The sequence below is a fragment of the Corvus cornix genome, chromosome 9, assembly GCF_000738735.6.
Source record: "Corvus cornix cornix isolate S_Up_H32 chromosome 9, ASM73873v5, whole genome shotgun sequence".
Classification (NCBI taxonomy): Eukaryota; Metazoa; Chordata; class Aves; order Passeriformes; family Corvidae; genus Corvus; species Corvus cornix.
The window spans coordinates 23,770,893-23,790,379 of NC_046339.1; the positions used below are offsets into that span (position 1 = coordinate 23,770,893).

The 19,487-nt window shown below is 49.5% G+C and overlaps 1 protein-coding gene across 2 annotated transcripts; it reads left to right on the forward strand.

Moving 5' to 3' along the window:
- The first annotated feature begins 253 nt into the window (after window positions 1–253).
- On the forward strand, window positions 254–17,403 carry CLDN18 (claudin 18). Of its 2 annotated transcripts, none has more exons than XM_010411157.4 (5): window positions 254–473; window positions 12,485–12,649; window positions 14,154–14,259; window positions 14,594–14,704; window positions 15,532–17,403. In XM_010411157.4, the coding sequence occupies exons 1-5, from the start codon at window positions 254–256 to the stop codon at window positions 15,707–15,709; spliced, it is 780 nt and encodes a 259-aa protein (XP_010409459.1). In that variant the 3' UTR covers window positions 15,710–17,403. The 2 variants fall into 2 exon arrangements, with proteins under 2 accessions (XP_010409459.1, XP_039413104.1); XM_039557170.1 differs by lacking the exon at window positions 254–473 and adding an exon at window positions 8,423–8,642.
- Window positions 17,404–19,487: the final 2,084 nt, after the last annotated feature.

The following is a 19,487-nucleotide window of genomic DNA, read 5'->3' on the forward strand; positions in this document are numbered from 1 at the left end:
CTGCCTGGAGGGAGAAGGTAAACAGAGAGCGAGGTGGAACAAATGGCTCTTGGTACCGAGCGAGGAAATTATCTCACCGAAACAGATAAAGGCAAGGGGAGGTTTGCGTGGTGCACCCAGAGCTCTCCTGGCTGCTGGCGTGACGTAGGCAGTGCCTCCAGCTAAAAGTCCCTGGTGCCCTGGCTGCCTGCCCCAGACCCGGCTTGCGGAGGCTTGTGTGCGCCCAGAACGTGGCTCCAGCGTGCCTGGCACCATGTCAGTGACAATCTGCCAGTCCATGGGCTTCGTGGTGTCCGCCCTGGGCATCGGAGGCATCATCGCGTCCACGTGCATGGACCAGTGGAGCACCCAGGACCTGTACAACAACCCGGTGACGGCCGTCTTCAACTACCAGGGCCTCTGGCGCACCTGTGTGCGGGAGAGCTCCGGCTTCACCGAATGCCGCGGTTACTTCACCATCCTGGGGCTGCCAGGTAGGGCCTGATGGCGCCAGGGAAGAGGTGGGAGGGCGAGTGACACAATCTCTGTGTGAGCAGTGGGGGATTTTCAGTGGGTAACCCAAATTTCAGCCAGAAAGGACCTCGGGTGCTCACCCTGTTTGAACAACTGGCCCCTTGGAGATACCTCAGGGCAAACCCCCTCCCATGGCCAAGTGGAGGTTCAGCAAAACTCATTACAACTAATTATGCATCGGATTCCTGAGGTATTGTCCAGGCTGCTCCATGGGGAGGTTTATCCCCTGTTCCGTGGGTGGCTCTGGTTCAGATCCCTGCCCCAGCTGTGTGGCTGTGTGTGGCTTCCCACCAGAATCCAGTAATAGTCTTGTCATTGGAGAAGATCCTTTCCTAAGAGGATATGTCACAGTTCAGCTCACTGTATTTCTATTCGGGCTAACACCACCAGGCTGGATTTCTCCCTAATTCTCCTTTGGTTCCAGTTTTTTCTGCCACGGGAATCATTCCTGCCCTGGTTGTGCCCAGAGTATCTCGGGGTGCAAACAATTAGGTTACAACAGGATTATCTGGGGTTTCTTCTAGCCTTAATACAGTGAGAAAAAAGGCACTTAGACTCTTATACCCATCTGGCCTCTGTGCTTTGATACAGCCAGAATGGAGGGAAGAAGCCAATTATATCAGGAAATCACTGCAGAACTTCTGCAAAATGGCATTTCCAAAACACACAGAAAGGGGCATTGTGCACAAAAATCGCTTCTCTCGAGAGAAGGCACAAATCAAACCAGTATAACCCAGCACGGCTGCGGCCTCAGATGTCATCTGGGGAGGTGTTTCCTCCCCTGAGCTGTGTTTTTGTGTTGCTCTTCTCTGGATCCTCATTCCCAACTGGTGGCTGGCTTTGGCCGTGCTGCAGCTTCCCCACGCAGGTGCCAGGGAGGTCCCTGAGCATCGTCCTCTTGCTGGAGCTGTGGCTTGGAATGTCCCTGCTTGGACTCTTGGGTACAGAGGCACCTTTTCCTAGAAGGACATGAGCCTGATCCTGCCTGGGCATGCAGCTGAAGGATGACATCCAAAGAAGGGTGTTTGTGCAGGGCTGGTATTCACACACTGCTCTTTCAGTCAGCAAAGCTGAGCACCTTCACCAAGGGAAAACTCAGGGAGAAAAGGGCAGGACAGGTTGGTAAAACTCACGGGGTTAATGGTTGGACTCAATCTTAGGGGTCTTTCCCAACCTTAGTGATTCTATAAAGAGATTAAAGTTGCCATGTGAGGAGTAAATTGGGGTGTAAAAAGCAAACCCTCCCCACAGAGATGCTTCCACAATACGCTGCAGTTCTTCCAGTTCTTGCAGTTCTTCCTCAGTTCCTCTGCTCAAAAAAAAATTAAAATGGCAAAAATTGTAACTCTACAGAAGGAGCATTTAACCTTTTCAAGTGTTCAGCTCTGGGAACTGTTCTAATCTTTGAAGAAATCAGAATACTTGAGATTTGGGGGTGTTTGTTCTTTCAAAATACCTTTGTCGCTGACCTCAGCCCTACAGAAAAAGGCAGAAAACTAGGGATGGTTTTTTTGCAATTCCAAAACCTCCAGACTGGTGTCTGTTGGGTAGGTTATTAATATTCTAAAATGGGAATGGTGAGGGGATGGATTTCCTGCATTAGCAGGATTTTCCTGCATTTAGAGGGGCTGCTGGAGATCGGTGTGTCCATGTCCCTGCCCACAGCAGGGGGTGGAACAAGATGGTCCTTAAAGTCCCTTCCAACCCAAACCATCCCAGGATTCTGTGTTCCCATGATTCCTCAGCTCCATCCCACAAGCTCTGTGGATCCCTCCCAGCCATGGAGCATCCTATCCTAAATATTGGGGTTTCTGATGAAACCCTCAGAGCGGAGTTTCCACTTGTGTTTGCCAGGTTGATTGCGGTCACCTACAAAAAGGGATGTAAAGGAGCCCAAGGAATAAAGGACAACCATAAAAAATAAAGATGGTGGGAGCCTGAACCCCCCAAAGTTGCCGTCCTCACTCTCAGCGGTGTCGGGGAGATGGTGTGGGCTCAGTGTGAGGGAATATGAATATTTATGTGCTTTGTCCCAAATGATCCTTTTCATGACCAGTGCTATCAGCACTGCCCTACAGAACGAGCTGGAATTTTTCCCTTTCTGTTTAATGAAGCGGGCTTGTTCTGTTGTAGTCACCCCCCTCCCTGCTCCCGTTTTTCCCTCCTGTTATCGATTGTCTGACACTTCCAGTCTCCGGAGAAGTCGGAGCAAAGCCTTGTGTCCCACTGCTGGGCTTTATGGATTGGCTCCATCTCCCGAATCCAGCTGCTCCTATGGGCAATTCTCCCCACCCACCACCAGCAAAGGTGGTACCCCAATCAGAGGGGGAGGGAAATGATGCTAAAAATCCTATTATTAATTTGTTCAGATATTATTTAAATGCATCATTCCCATGTTTATTTTAAGTGATCTCCATGAAACCCCCCTCACGAACTACACCAGAGTTAATGGTTTGTCAGCATTTCCATTATCAACCCCTATTTATTATCCTGACAATGGCAATTTATATTGGGAACAATAGTGCCAGAGCGAATAAAAATAATAGGCAAAGCAGCGAGGTGACCTGAGCACATCGAGGAAGTTTTGGGTTCCAAGGTTTTTTTTCACCTCAATCCCTCGCTCCCACAGCAAAGATTAAACTTGTTTTGCCCATCATCTATCTTCAATTTAGTTGGGAACTTTAATTTCAAATAGATTGAGGAAAAATCAAGATAATAGATAGGAATGAGGAATAACCCAGGCAGTTTATGGCTCTGGCTATAAACGGTCGCTCTCTGGTGAAATGTGGCACTGGAGGACTGAACATATTTGTTCTGATTTTGCTTCCTCCTGTTATTTTTGCTCCTTGCTTTGGCGTGAGATGGTCTGGAGGACACAGTTGGAAACTGAGCACACATAAGTGATAAATAGCAGAAGCTGAGCTGGGCAAGGCTGGTGGTTTCACCTTGTGTGGAGATCATGAGGTGCATTCTGCTCAAGGCAGAATTTTGCAGTTGCTCCCAACTTTGCTCAGCTACAATTGCACGGGCACTGATTTTCCTGGTGTCTGTGCTGGTGTCTTTTTCCCACACCTTTGCAGGGAGACATGTCCAGCAATTTTTCCAAGAACATTTCTCCCTCAGGTCCAAAGCCCTTTTGACCCCTTCAGAAGGGCTGAGAGATCTCTTTGCTGTGGACCAAAGGGGTGGTGGCTTGAAACAGGAGAATATTCTTGCTTTTCCAATGGCAAACTTTGATAGTCTGAGAGCAGCCTGTTCAACTTCTCCAGCTGATAAAAACGCCCATGTTCTTAGAGTGCTCAGAAGGAAAAGAGGTCACATGAATGCAACCACAACTGCCCAGATTCTCCATAAATTTCAGTTTGGCCGGTGCAGGGTAGCAGCAGTGCGTAGATGTTTCCCAAGGAGAATTCATGTCTAGGAAGCATCAACATTGGCTTCTCTGGATTTTTCCTTTCTATATCGATGCTCTGACAAGGTTTTCTTTCATTTTATACAACCCACAACAATTTTGTGGCATAACCATAGCAAATAACCTGATTTTGGATACAGGGCAGCCGCTGGCCAAGCTCCCTGGAACTGTTCTATGCCTGAAGTTTGTAAGGATGGGAAGTGCTAATTGCCATGTCATGACCCTCTACCAGTGGTGGCCATGGCAAAGCCTCTTTCAAGGTCTGCTTGCTGCTTGAAATCCTTTCACCCAGCCAGGTCAGCTCCAAATTTTGAAACATCTGCAGGTAACAGCTGTAACCTGCTTAAAGTCTTTTGAGGTCAAGTTTTGGGTGCAGAAGGATTTAGGTGGCCCAGGTGGGCTGGAGACTTGATGTATCCTACCAGGACATGTGTGAGGCTCCGATGGATTTGCACTCACATCTAGAGCTGAGAGAGGTGTGGGGATGGGGAAAGGGCCAAAGGAGACCTTTAGAGAGTTCTCAGGACCCCCAGTGACACTCAGGGTGGGAGCAGGTGGCAGGGAGCTGGGTGGGTGTGTCACATTTATTGTTTTGTGCCTTTACACCATGAAAGGATGACAGACAAGAAAAGAAAATCCTAAGGGATCTGGGATGAGGGCCAGAAGAGGAGCAAGGCTGTGGAGATGTGGGGCTGGGCTACAGCTCATGGATATGTAGGCAAGGACAGCCTCATGCTCTGCTGAGGGACCTCAGAGCACCCCCTGGACCACCCAGTAGTGTGGATCTGAGCTGGGATGGGGTCCTTCCACGACCCACTTCCCTCACTGAATTCCAGAAAGGCCATTGAGCCCTTCTCATTGCAGGCCACACACTCCTGGAGCCTGAGGTGGTCCTGACTATGGAGGGGCAGGAAGAGAAGGGTGGGTTTGCTTAGTCTGGGCCTGAGCAGGCTGGGCTGGTGTGAGCAGCTGGCAGGGTGTGAGCTGTGTTTGCAAATTTGAGAGCAAACATGAGCTGGAGGTGATTTTTGTGGGAGAGGCGGCGATAACATTCAGGAGCTGCCTGGGCCCAGGGACCGGTTTTGAGATAACACAGAGTCAATGCCTGGAGAGATAAAGCAACTATGAGCTGGAATAAAGAGGCACAGGGAGTGGTCACAAAGCCCCCTTCTTTTCCTCGTTTGGATAAACCACCGGAGTTATCCCAATCCTCAGTGGGAGCCCTGTTCTCTGCTCCTTGGTGAGCTGCAGCCTCGTCATTCCCCCTCCTCAGACACAGCTCAGCATTTCCATGTGGATTGGGAAAGCCTCTGGCCAAGCATTCAACCACTGGAGACAAACGACGGGTTGCTTGGAGAGAGATTCCCATCCTTCAACCAACCCTGGCTGTGGTCATCTCCATGGGGTGGCTGGAGATGAGCATCAGGTTGTGGTGAAGATGCTCAGACTCGCTCCACAGCTTTCCTCTCACCCAGCCCCTTCTTGGGTTGTGCTCTGAGCCAACAGTTCAGATGAAACTCCCTGGGGATCTTCTGTTATCTGAGAAAATGGGATGAATGTATTTTTCCCTATCACGGGCAGCTCAGAAACAACCATTAAAAATAATCTTAAAGTCTGAATATTTGAGAAAGGCCAAGGAAATATGCTGGGGAAGGGCTGGGAAGGAAACAAGTTTGGGTTTTGTCTCCAGAACTCTGCTTCAAGCATCCACTGAGGAAGGTGTGGGAGCTTTGAATTCCCACTCTTTCCAAGTATGGTTCTGGTCAGAGCAGGAGAAATGGCAATGGCATGGCAGGAGGACACCTCAGCCAATACTTTTAGGGCTGAGCAAACAGATCCCCCCAAACCACAATAATTCTTCAAAGATGACAACGTGTGGAGTGCTGAGCATGGCTGGGTGTTTAACTCTTAAGTGAGGATTGCAGCATGACCATCAGCACCAAAATTCCTTCCTCGGCTCCATTTTTGGGGACAGCATACGAGGCTTCAGTGGGGAATGTCCAACCCTGTGTTGGTTTACCTTCTTTAGAGACATGGTTCCACCTGGCCCTGCAGATCAAAGCCAGACTGGTTCTCCTGGACTTTCCTGCCCACCTGGAGAGTTCGATGATTTTTTTTGACTGCTCCACCATTGCTCTGGGGTTTTGATATCCCTGAGTAAGAGCTGTGATGAGAAACAGTGTCTCCATCCACGGGAGAAAATTCCACTCCCAAGGAAAGGTTAGTGAGGTGATGGACTGGGCAGGGGCACATCCAGGAATGGCCCTCTTTCCAACAGGTGTCTCGGGGGGATAAGCAGAGCTTGGGGGGTGAAATACTGGAGAAAGAGAAGAAAAGGTCCCTGCTGGTTTGAAGAGCAGCTCCTGCTGCACGTGGCTGGAACCAGCGGCCAGGTTGGAGGAAGGAGTGGTGTGTCCTCTCCCACCAAAGCAAACGTGGATATAGGGATGGAAGGGCCACCAACACTGGTGTTCCTGCAGCAACCCAGATGTCCAACTGAGCAGAAAAAACCAATCATTTAAAAGGTGGCAGAGGTGCTTGGGGAAAAAAAAAAAAGCTGGAAAAAACATGTTCACCCCTTTAATTCTCCCCCTTTCCTTCCTTTTTCCTCCCCAGGGGTTATTTTGAGCTATGACCAGTACAGACTGGTTCATTTCACTGGTGCACACACTTGGGAATTTGCACACTTGGGAAAAGGGGTTATGTCTCAAAGGAATAGCGCTCCCTCTGACACATTCTGAAGAGGTTCAGCCCAGAAAAAGGGACATGGGCTCTTACCACTGGATGGCCAGAAACAAGAAGGCATGTCCTGGGGCGTGGGAAGGACAGGAGTCATCCTGGAGAGCTGCTGAAGAGCATCAGGGCTTGGATGCAACTGGATTTTCTAGTCTGGGACACAATTCTGGCTGTGGGACCACAAGGGATGAGAACTGGCCACATTATAGGACTTTTTGTCCTTCTGTTTTCCAGGTCCTCCTCATCCCTAGTTGTTGTCTCAGCTTCTAGGTCCTCTCCAACCCTGATCTATCACAAATCCTTATCCAAAATAAGGAATTTTAGTCAGCATTCCCTGTCCCTCACAGAGGATGAGCAGCTCTACTGGTTCTTGAGGGTTCCCTTCTACGTTTTTTTTTTTCACTTTATTATTTTTGCTGGCAAATTTAAGCAGGTCAGAACTGACCCTTCCTCTGATGTAAACTTGCCAAAGTGAGTGAAAATGATGACATTTGAATAAAACTGATGGAAGCAAAGACATTTTGTTCCTGACTCAAGAGGACTGTGATTGCCAGGAGACATGGAATTGTGCTCTGGCTCCTCCAGCACAGCCCCACAAGCCAAGGCATGTCCTGGGTTGCTGTTTTCCAGAAGGCAGGAGCAATATCCTGGGTGTAATAACCCCGTTGTAGCTCCTCCATGGACACAAATCAGCCTCTCCTCTCTTCCTGCTGGCTTTCACATGGCTTCACATCCAGGTGCTGGTGTGGATGGTGCCTGTGGCATGGACAGGTTAAAGTGGGAACATGTTTCTAGGTCAGGGCTGAAGTAAATCAGTTGGAGAGGGATACTGGATGAGAATGGATGAGTGTAAAATCCAGAAGGTCCTTGTACCTCACTGACTCCACTGGCAGAGCGGCACAGTGGATTTATATTGCCCCCACCAGCACCTCTCCACTGTGAGAATGAATTTCCCATTTTTTACATCCCCCATCCCTTTCCCAGGACCATCCCTCCAGTCAATATGGACAAGCACCCCCACAAAGGCCATTTCCCGGTGGTCCCTGCGCTCTCCTCCCTCCCACACGGGTGTCAGTGTGTCCTCGTGACGGCAGTGGGGATGTGGGCAAGTGGAGAACAGCACTGGAGGAGCTTTGCTGGATCAGTTTGGGGCTCTTGGCTTGCTGCCCTGGGTTGTACCATGGTGAGCATCCAGTGGAAGCTCAATGATGCCTGAGGGCACTGCAAGGAGCGGCCACGTCCCTGGGCTGGGCTGGTGGCCTCACATCCTCTGACAGGGTCCTGTCTCTCATTGTGCCTCTTGTGCGGACACCTCCACGGGGGACAGATTGTCTGGTGGCATAAGCAGAGCGATGGGGAGGTGGTGGCCAGGGCCACGTGCTGGATTCCCCTGGCGACATGGTCTGTGCCCCGTGCCAAGCAGGCAGGAGAGGCCCAAAGGGCAGCAAAGGGTTTCAGGGGGCTGGCCAAGCCCCAAGTGGGTTGCCCAACACTCGGCAGAGCGTGGCTGCTTAAACATGGAAGGACAAGCACTTCTAAAGGACAAAAGCTCCTATCTCCAACCCTGCCGGCACAAACCTCCCCCGCAGCGAGAGTGAAACTGGTCTATCTTGCAAAAACACTTTGAGCAAACAGCGCTCAATGGAAAGCATCTGATAAGAGCAGCTGCACTTGTGGTGGCTCAGGCAAGAGGACTCCGGTGCTCCATTAGGGCTGCGGCTCCCTCGGGGCCGTGTCACCTCTGCTCTCCAGGGACACACCATGTCCACCACGCTCTGCCAGGTGATGGGGTTCCTCGTGTCATCGCTGGGCATTGCGGGGAGCATCATGGCCACGGCCATGGACACGTGGAGCACGCAGGATCTGTATGACAACCCGGTCACGGCTGTGTTCCAGTACCAGGGGCTGTGGAGGAGCTGCGTGCGGCAGAGCTCCGGCTTCACGGAGTGTCGGCCGTATTTCACCATCCTTGGGCTGCCAGGTAGGGGCAAAAATGCACCAGGGGCTCTCCTGGGTGACCTGCAGAGTTTTCATCTGAAAGGAGGAGCAGGTATCTTAAGGCACTTTGTGAAGAATAACATTTCCAGTGTATGAGCATAAAAATAGGAGCGTATTCGTTGCCAAAATTATTTTTGTGGTGGGGGTTATTGGTGGGGGTTACAACCTGGAGCATGTGTGGGGGATCTCTGGGTGAGCACCAAGGGTTCAGCACTACTGCTGGCATAAATCAGCACAGTTCCACTGAGGTGAGGAGAGCCAGGGTGTTTAACCTCCCTTGGAATGGAAACACAAGAAAGAAGGCTGTATGCAATTGTGCAGTGTTATAGGATGATGGAAAGAATGGAAATGTACTGTTTTTCCAAAGAGAGAACTGGAACTGGAGAAATATGACTGTGAGAGGCGTGGGTAGGAAGGGTGAGAAGGGGAAAGGTGTGTTCAGTCACTCCCCATCACCTGGGCAGACTTAGTGCCTACAGAAGCGGAGTGCAGAGGGGTATTGCTGTCCCGTTTGCTCGCTAATTTTCCCAAAAGAGCTGTTGTTCCCACCCCACTGCATGTGAGGGTGTTCCAGTGCTCCCAACCCAGCAGCAAATTTGGCCCTGGGAGCGTTTCTCACTTCTGGTGCACGATCACAGAAAGGTCCAAGCAAGCACTGCTGTGCACAGGCCTTTTGCAGCTGGTGATCCGAGCGTGATGTGGGTTCCAGCCCTGTGCCCTCAGGGATGCCATCCTCAGGGATGCCCTCAAGCTTTGCTGAGGACCTGTGACTCTCCAAGGGGTGCCATGGAATAAATGTGTCTCTGTGTACCCAGCTTCAGGATCACCAGGTGGATCCTTTCCCATTTGGAAGAGCAAATCTGGGATTTAGAGTCACTTCTCCCATGGGAATATTTATTTTAAAGACTAAAGATTAGATTTATCCTACTATCTCTACAAAATGTTGACCACTGTGTCTCCTCATCATGCTGTGTGCAGGTGATAGTGTTTTAAATGAGCCATGAGGAAATGGGAACCATCATTTTGATGTCAATTTATCCCAATCAAGGTTTTACTTCCTCAGTTATTATTAAGTAATATGGCAATAAAGAAATGTGCAAAGCAGTCACAGACAATTTCTGTCAGAGTTATCTTTATGAATCCATTTAATTGATTAATTCCCTCAAACATATAGAAAAAATGTCCCTGCTGAAATTTACTTAATGTCCCTAAAATTTCTTTATCCCATCAATCATTACTGGCCATAAAGTCAGATTTCACCTTTTTATTGTGTATTAGCAACAGAAATGCAGGTGATGGTCATTTAAATGACTTGAAGTTGCTTTACCTCACTCACCTCTCAGCACTCACACTGGGGACAAAGACAGCTATCCAGTTTCCCTTACCTCTGGAAAACAGGGATGCTGGCTGTGGTTTCACATCACTGGCATTTATTTTGGTGGAGAAGCTATTTCTGTTGGTGCTTTTGCTATTCCCTTGTTATGGAACACCAGCCCTTGAAGGGAAGCCAAGTTATCTTCCCTCGTGCAAAAGGTGTGTGCCAAAGGCAGGTTTGTAACTCCAGGGCTGTTTGCTTCCTGATACCGTTTTTCCTCAGTCTTCCCCCTTGTTTGTCTAAGCCCTTCCACTCCTTCCTCCAAGCAGAGGTCATTCACCTTCAGAAAGCAGCTCTTTTCAGAGGCCTTTCAATGGATGCCAAAATTCCCTTGAAACAGCAGTGCTGCCTTTCCAAACAGCTCCCACGTCAAGTCCTGTGAGCCAGGTGGAGAGGTCTTCGTGCCACAGCAGGCCTGGGAGGACTTCCTTCTCCGTTCCATCCCTTAGTGGAGATGGTGCATAACTCAGTCTCATGGAGGCAGGAACGGCTGCCGATGATTATCTGGCATTTTTTCTGTCACGTCCTGCTGTGTTCATCTTCCTCCCCTTTCCAACGGCTCCTTTCAATGGAGATTCACTTGGCTGTTTGGCTTGGTCTGACTGTTGTGTCCTTCCATGAGCACCCAAGGCACTGGAACACCTCTCCTGGGAGCCAACAAACTCTCTGTGGGATCTTTGTCTGGGGTCACTGCTCGATGGGTTGAAAACATGCTAGTGGTGACACCCAGGAATGTGCAGGAAACGCTGAGGAATGAAGTACTGTCTTGGGGACAAGGAGATTCCATCACAATCCATAGTCTTGGACTATCAGCCTCTCCTGCCTGCCCGGAAACAAAAGCATTTGCAAAGAAACTTTGGTGGTTGCAAAGACAAAGGAGGATTGAGATTTCCTCCTCTTTCCGCTTCCCATCAGGTGCTTCGGAACAACCTCTGAGGGCTGATAAGGCATATCCGCCATTCCCTGATGGAGCATAACTAATGAGCTCCTACCTGGGGGCTGATGAATGGGAGATTGAAAACCCCCAGCTCATTAGCGCTCCTTATCAGCTGATAAGGGCAAATTGAGTCATAAGAGCTCAGGCGGTGGGACTGCCGGGCGGCAGAAGGTGGTGTATTCCCAGCCTGTGCAATGGCAGCCCGCCCGCTTCCTTGTGCGTCGCGGTGCCAGTGAGGTTCTGCTTGGCTTCCCGACACCCCACAGGCCAGGAGAGCCACCCAGGCACCCAGCACCCTCCTGGGAAGGGTTTACAAACCCTCCTCCCAACCAGTGCAAGGCCAGCAGGGGCTCTGTGCTCTCCTGCACCCTTGAGCACCATGGTCGCCCAGAAAAGGGGTGACAGACAGGGCAGAGAAGTCCCTGGGGCTGTGGAATGCGGTTTCCACCCGTTTCACTCCATCGCGAGCCCACTTTCTCTTCCCTGAAGAGAGGCAATCATACGAGGGGAGCACCAAAGCCAGACCCAGGGCTGTGGGAGTGGCAGCAGGGCGAGGAGAGGCTGCAAAGTGTCCCAGCCAAACCCCAACAGCCCTTGAAATACCTCCCAGCACCCGCTCCAGGGCTCTGCCGCCTTCCTGTCTCTGCCAGGGTCTCGTGCACAGGTGGGGAGGGGAAGAGCCTGGAGAAAGATGGGATATGTGCCACCTATTAGAGAATCACCTTGGTATTCAAGTACTATTTTCCCCACCACTTCTCCAGTTTTAAAGGTGCAGGTTTCTCTTTACTTTTCCTTCTACTTTTCTACTCCAGCCAAGAGGAGTCTGGAGGGCTTTTGCCTCCTTCAGGCCTCAGTTCCCATGGGCATGACGCACCAGCATTTCCAGCTCATGACATGCTGCTGAACAAATTCAGGATGAGAGTATTTGGATGTTTTTCTCATGAACATGGACAGATCTATCCAGGACTGATGTTCCAAATGACCCTGGGAAGGATATGGTGAGGGAGATGATTACCAGAGCTTTGATGCTCTCTCCTGCTCTCCGTGTAATGTTTCTCAAGGTGATTTTTGCTCTTTTCCATGTGCTTTCCTGGGAAGCAGGAACATACAGAACTGCATTTTTGAGTGGAAATATCCCAGATAGCTGGGTGAAACTGTCTGCCCATTGCTGACTGGGGAGGAAAGAAGAGCCCTTTCTCAACCACTGTGGTTCTGGAACAATCCGTGCGTATCCCAGCTCTTCACTAACTCTTCTCCATGAATTTCACGACTGGTGCTAATGAACATTTTGAAAAAAATGCTGCCTAAACCACCAAACTCTTTGGGAAGTTAAGTCAAACAGCCGCACTTCCAGAGGTGTCCCCGATAATACAGAGTAGAGCCAGTTCCCATTTTCCAAGGGTTTCTTCTTTAATATTTCTATTTTCAGACAGAGGCAATCTTTGAAAGTCCCCCAGACTCTGATAAATCCTATTTCAGCCACTCAGCGAGCCTCTTGCTGTTTGTTTTGCAGCGATGTTCCAGGCTGTGAGGGCCCTCATGATCGTGGGGATCGTCCTGGGAATCCTCGGCCTCTTTGTGTGCATTTTTGCCCTGAAATGCATCCGGATTGGGAGCATGGAGGATACTGCCAAAGCCAACATGACCCTGACCTCTGGCATCATGTTCATCGTTGCTGGTAAGTGGGAACTGTCGTGTCTTCCACGTAGTAGGGTTTGCATTTCCCTGGAATCAAGGACTGGGCAAGTCTCGGTGCATTTCTGAAGTTATTGGCATTGTCCTCCAGCCTGATCTCTTGGGATCAAGTGGTTTTTACCTCTGATTAGGGAACAAAAAAAATCTCTGGAAACCAGAAGTTTGTTTGGGCAAAACATGGAAGGCTGAAAACAGATCCCACGGATGGAAAAGGAAATATATCTCTTGTTTTATATATGTTGTTGTTGTGTATTATCATAGCCTTTATTTATACAGAATATTTTTTACCAGTTTCAGGCTTTATCCATAATAATTTTAGGAAGATTCCCAGGGTTGTAAGTTTTAAATACCAGGCTACAAGGCTGCAGGAATGCCCAGCTCCCTCCAAACTGCAAATGCTTAATACATCACTTTGTTGTAATGTTTTCCTACATTATTTTGGAGATAAGAATCAAATGAAATCTATATCCTAACAAAGGGAAGGAGAACGTCCCTATTTAAAACCCGTCAAATCTCACCGCTTAACTTTTGTTGGGCTATGAGACACTCAACACAACTTCAATAAGTACAAGCTGCAAAGAGGAAACCACCTTCTGCCACACAGCTTTAATTTCGTATTTCACATCTATCATTTTAGAATCATGGAATCATGGAATGGGTTGGGTTGGAAGGACCTTAAAAGTCATCCAGTTCCACCTCATGCCATGGGCAGGGACACCTTCCACTGGACCAGGGCTCTAAGCCCCATCCAACCTGGCCTTGGATTCTGTGGAAGGAAAAACAAAACAAAAGTGTCATGTGAGGGCTGTTTGCCAAAAGTTCTGGACTTCAGCTCTTCTGGACATCCCAGCTCCTATTTATCCTTGGTCTTTAAGGTCCCTTCCAACCCAAACCTGTGATTCCATGTTCAAGTGTTCTGTGAATTCCTCTGCCGAGGAAAACCAAAGGTTGGTGTTGGTGCCAGGGTTGTCAGGGACGGCCATCCCAGACATCCCCTGTTTGGATGAATGGAAGAACTTCCCACCTCCTGGGGCTGGCCTTCCGCATCTGGTGATGAACAGGCTGTGAACCGGAGACATCTCCTCTTTCACGTGACAGAGTGTGTTCTCCCATTAAAAAAATACTGGCAGGGAATCTTTTGTTCATGTTTCTCACTGTAAAACAAACGTTTAAAATGAACTACTGGGTATTTTGTACAATGATCTGTCTGTTAAACTCATTCGTGTGACAGAACACACCAGGAGAAAGGTTCCTGTATGCTGGTCTGGCTTGGGATTTTATTGTGTGACATTGATTCCTGATGTTGGATTGTAAATGCAAGGAAAACCTATAAGAAAGGTGTAACACATTGTGGGTGCCCCTTTGTGCTGAAGGCCACACACAGCAGTGTCTCACCCAACTTTCCAGAGCTGTGAGGTGTTTCCCTGAGGCTCCAGGTGACTTCTTGCACTTTGTGCCACTCGATCTGTCCTTCTGTCCCATCTCAGGCCTGTGTGCCATCACTGGAGTGTCCGTGTTTGCCAACATGCTGGTCACAAACTTCTGGATGTCCACCACTAACATGTTCCAGGGAATGCAGAACGTCCAGAACAGGTGGGTGCTCAGCTGGCTCTGGGTGCTCCATGGTGGAAATCTCCCTCAGGGCTGAAGGACTGGCAAACTCTGGGAGTATATTGGGATGGTTGCAGGACTTGGAAGATTATTCTTGGCAGAAAGACCCTCTTGTCTGGGCTGGAGATAAGCAAATAGGCTGGGATGTCTCTGTCCTTGAAGCTCAAGAATGAGCTTGGGAGGCCTTTGGGGTTCAGACCACAGGGGGACTTCTGGGTGCAGCTGTAGGGCCAGAGGGGGGATGCTAATGTTCAGTGTGTCTCGGCAGCAGCAGACAGGAGCTGTCACACCCTAACCAGCCGTGCCTGTTTTGCAGGTACACCTTTGGCTCAGCCCTCTTTGTCGGATGGGTGGCAGGGGGCCTGGCCCTCGTGGGAGGCATCATGATGTGCCTTGCTTGCAAAGGGCTCATCCCAGAAGAATCCCGGTAAGCTGAGCTGGGGTAGCTGTGAGAAGGCATTGCAGAAAACCTGGGCTGTCCACATGTCCCACAGCTGGCCCAGGATGTGTGGATGTGTAACACCCCCGTCATGACAGTTCTCATGATGATGTTCCCATCATCATGAGTCCTTCAGGTTGGAAAAGACCTTTAAGATCAGAGTCCAGCCATTGATTCAGCACTGCCAAGGCCACCACTACATGAAGTCCATGATTACTGAGTTGCCCTCTGTGGGTCCAAAGTGAGCATTTCCCCTCCCTCACCCTGTGACTCACACACGAATGGAGAGGGCATGAGAACTGACCTCAAAATGTGACATTTGCACTGTGCTGGTGGATTCAGGCCCATGAATTGCACAGCAGATCATTAGCAGGGGTAGATTGCATCAGCTGAGGTAGATGGAATAATAGAATTCCAGAGCTCTTTGGGTTGGGAGGGACCTTAAAAACCATCTCATTCCACCCCTGCCACGTGCAGGGACACCTTCCATAGACCGGGTAGCTCCAAGCCTTGTCCGGCCTGGCCTGGAACACTTCCAGGGATGGTGTAACATCCCTAGGAACTTGTACCCTGACACAGCTGGTTATTGCAGTTGAGTCCATCACTCCACAAAGGATTTATTCAAGTGAAAAAAAGTATAAGTTTACGAAAGAACGGGACTTGCAGCCTGTCCATGGATGGTGGGCTGAGTTCTCTGAGTGCCTCCAGGTGATGACACAGCACGAAGTTCCCTCAAACCCACCATGAGCACAGGGCACCACGTTGGGCAGTCACAGCCCTTCCAGAGGCTGATGTTCCTCTTGTGTCTCTTCCAGCTACAAAGCCGTGTCCTACAACGCCTCTGGCCGGAACATCTCCTACAGGACGGGGCCCTACAAGGTTGGCTCTGGGTATGAAGCTGACCCGAAGACCAGAAAGGGCGCAGGATATGAAGAAACTCCTCGAAGTGAGGATGGGAGACGCTCGTACCCTTCGAAATACGACTACGTCTAGCAGACCTTCTGGCCTTGAGTTGTGCTAGCAGATACTTTTAACTTCACAAGCAAAAAGTGCAGCAAGCCAAGCAGTCTGTAAATAGGATTGTGTTTTCTAGCAGGTTTTCTCTACTCTGAGGTTGCATCTTTGTTGTGAACATCAGTTTTACTCGACTGCCCGTTAGTATTAACAGCACCAGCAGGTCTGTGACCAAAGTATCGCCTTGTGGTGCTCTCAGAGTAGAACATTTTGCTCCTATTTTCTGTATAAACTGATATCCAGGAGCAGTGCCTTGTGCCCTTTCCTAATTGCTCAAATGGTGAAAACTCCCCTTTGATAATCACTGTGTATTTGAAGTTAATTCAGTTGTGTCCCCTTGGCTGTGCCCAAAGCAAGCAGAGCCTGTGGTCAGGGCATTGTCCTCCCTGCTGACTTCTCTACCCAGTCCCACCTTTGCTTTGCTGGTTGTACTCCAACGCTGATCTGCTCTGATATTTAATCTGATTTCTGTTACTTAGACATTTGCTGGAGCCTGTGATAGCAAAGTGTATTTATTTCTTCGGATCTCTCCAGGGAATGTGCATAATCCATTGTTATTCCTGCCCTAATAGCTGCCAACCTCCGTGTGCCACCGGTGTTCCTGCAGATGTCATCTTTAATGGAGCCAGGAGAATTTCTCATTTAGAATTAATTAGAGTTACCTTTGGAGCAGGAATCCCAGGGAGAATTAGATGTGTAACTCCACACTGACATCAGGACTTCCCTGGGGTAATTCTCCCCCCAGTGATGGGAAGATTAACTCCATTGTGGGACGTTGCCTCCTGCAGCCAATCCATCAGAGAGGAAGTTTATTTGAAGAGGGGAGAGATGTCAGAACTTTTGTGGGAAGAGAGAGCTGTGAGCTCTTAGCAGGTCCTCCCACCTGGCTCCAGAGCACATCCTAAAAAAGCTCGAGGCAATGCCTATGAATAGAAAAAAAGGGATAAATCAGAGATAAAAAAGGGGTCCAGAACCTCCAAAATAACCATTTTAACGGCATCTGCAGTGGGCTTGAGCACCACTCCTCAGGATTACAAGTTCTCTGCAGGAGTTCAATTCAGGCAAAATTGTTTTGGTGAAATGCTGGTGTTCCCTGAGTGTTTGATACCCTGGAGGGATCCGAATCTACAGCTGAACATTTCTGCAGAGTTGGCCCTTCAGAAGGTCAAGTTACCACCAGCCCAGCTGGCATCTCTGGTGGCTCCTAGGATTAGAGGGGGCAGGCTGTGCTCCCAGTGAGCACAAACTGCATCCCCCACCTCCCCATGCCCATCACCGCTCCACAGCCCTCAGCTTTCCATAACCTCCAGCTCTCCATAACCACCACATGGAGCCAAATCCCCAGCACCAAAGGCCCAGGAGATCCTGGGGAAGGTCAGCAAGAGGACGAGGGAACACCTGGCAGGTGGCTGGAGGAAACAGCCACCATGCAGAGGGGTGGGAAGATCTTGCAGCCAACAGCAGCTCGGGCTGGATGTTGGCCACCTGGGAGAAATCCCTGCAGGATGTCAGTGCTGACCCTCCCTTTTGTTCGGGCAAAGGACTCGCTTTAAGGACTTGTTTTTAAAGGAGAAGAATTTATTTTGCAGAGGTAGATCCTGTTCTATTTTAAAAAGGTAGTTACTCTTTTCCATGGTTTGTATCTCTCAGTATAAACTTAGATTTTCTGCCTTTTTTTTGCCTGCTGGATTTTTTTTTTTTTGCTTGTTTGTTTTGTTGGTTGTTGTTTTCTTTTTTTTACATGAATATTAAAAAAAGAGAAAGTCTTAAAACCAGAATCACAGTTTCCAGTTGTTGTCTTTTTGAAAAAATCAACAGCTCCAACCTTCCTGCTCAGCCAAAGTCCCCCCAGCTTGTGTTCTGCATGTTCTTGGAAGGAGTATGGACACAGCTGGGACATTGAGGGAAAAAAGAAAAGATTTGGGTGTTTTATTTTCTTAGTAAGATATAACGAGTCACATGATGAGAGAAAACAGCAGAAAATCAGGTTAATAATTACTGGGGACCCCAAATCAGTGACGTGATGAAGTCAGAGACCCTGATCTTGCTGAGGAGTAGAGTGCAGCAAGTTTCAGAGTAGATATTAAACACTTCTAAACACTTTATTGTTCTTAGGAGGGCAGAAGAATTGCGGGTATGTTCTCAGCCTCCACTGGAAAGGGGCTGAAAAGCCCAGGAATGTTTAATTTAGATAGGAAACCCCTAAGTGGTGCTGAGGGAAAGGTACACAGGGGAATGCAAAAGGCAGGAAAACGCCCAGAAAAATTCGAAATGCACGTTTACCACTGAGTCAGAACTGAAAAAATTCCCGAGGAAACAGCTTTGAAAGTTACATTTTATTTTACTGCTACACAAATGCTGTGACAAAGTCTCCGAGCCGGCTATCTCTCGGTCACACTTTGATGTGTGCAGGCGTGTAGATGACAAGATTAGGGGCAGGAGCCTTATGGGGAGCTGAGAGAGAGAGCTGTATCCGGGAATTCCTGCCCTCGCTGGGCTCCTAATCTTCCAGCATCAGTTTTCATTTCCTTGCCTTGACCGAAAACACGCAGGCTGAAACATTTTAATGCAGTGAACTCCACTGAAAAGAAATCCCATTCTGGAGCAGAGAATAATTTATTTATGAGCCTGGTTGTGGCGTAACTACACTTGGTGTCGCAGCTGCTCCTGTGTTTGTGGCCCTAAGGGACCTTATCTCGTGCTGGGCACCATGGAGGGTGGTGCACATCATTGTTGGGAATGACAGCACTGGGAGAATCTGCATCCACAGCCACGGAACTGCAGTTCCTGCTGCAGAGAGAACTCGGGGTTTGGACGTGGAGCTGCTGGAGAGAGCCCAGAGGAGGCTCCAGGATGAGCAGAGGGATGGAGCAGCTCTGCTGGGAGGAAAGGCTGCGAGAGCTGGGATTGCTCAGCCTGGAGAAGACATCAGGGGTGACCTCACTGTGGCCTTCCAGGGCCTGAAGGAGCCAACAGGAAACATGGAGAGAGGTAATTTGCAATGGACTGGAGTGCCAGGACAAAGGGCAATGGCTTCAAACTGAAAGAGGGGAAATTTAGGTTGGATATACGGAAGAAATTCTTCCCTGGGAGGGTGGGGAGGACCTGGCACAGGGTGCCCAGAGAAGCTGTGGCTGCCCCTGGATCCCTGGAAGTGTCCAAGGCCAGGCTGGATGGAGCTTGGAGCAACCTGGGCTTGTGGAAGGTGTTCCTGCCCATGGCAGGGGGTGGGACTGGATGAACCTTAAGGTCCCTTCCCACCCAAACCATTCCATGATTCTGTGATTCCTTGTCTTGGACACTGACCCAAGTATCCCCTTTTCAGCTGAGCTGATGTCTCCTCTAAGCCCTGAAGCCAAAATTATCTGCTTGGGAAATCTCTGGGTCTTTACGGAGCCCAAAGTTCCCTCTTCCAAGATTTCTCTGCAGCCCAGCAGGCTAAGAAATGTAATTATAATACCCTAATTACTTCTTGGACTTGGAGATCCAGAAGCACCCTCAGGATGAGGACAGCCCATCATGTCCCAGTGCTCCTAGGGAAGGACACAAACCTCTGAGCTACATCCACAGCCCCCTGTGCCAAGGGAAGGGGAACACTTGGCCAGGTGCTGCCTGGGGACCATCCTGGGGCCACCCACCCCAAACACAACCCCTGCCCTCCATGCCATGCATTCCAGGAAGACACTTCACCCTCCAGGATGTGAATTTGGGCTCTGAGATCCATCACATGAGGCCGGAGCTGCTGGAAGGAGCAGCA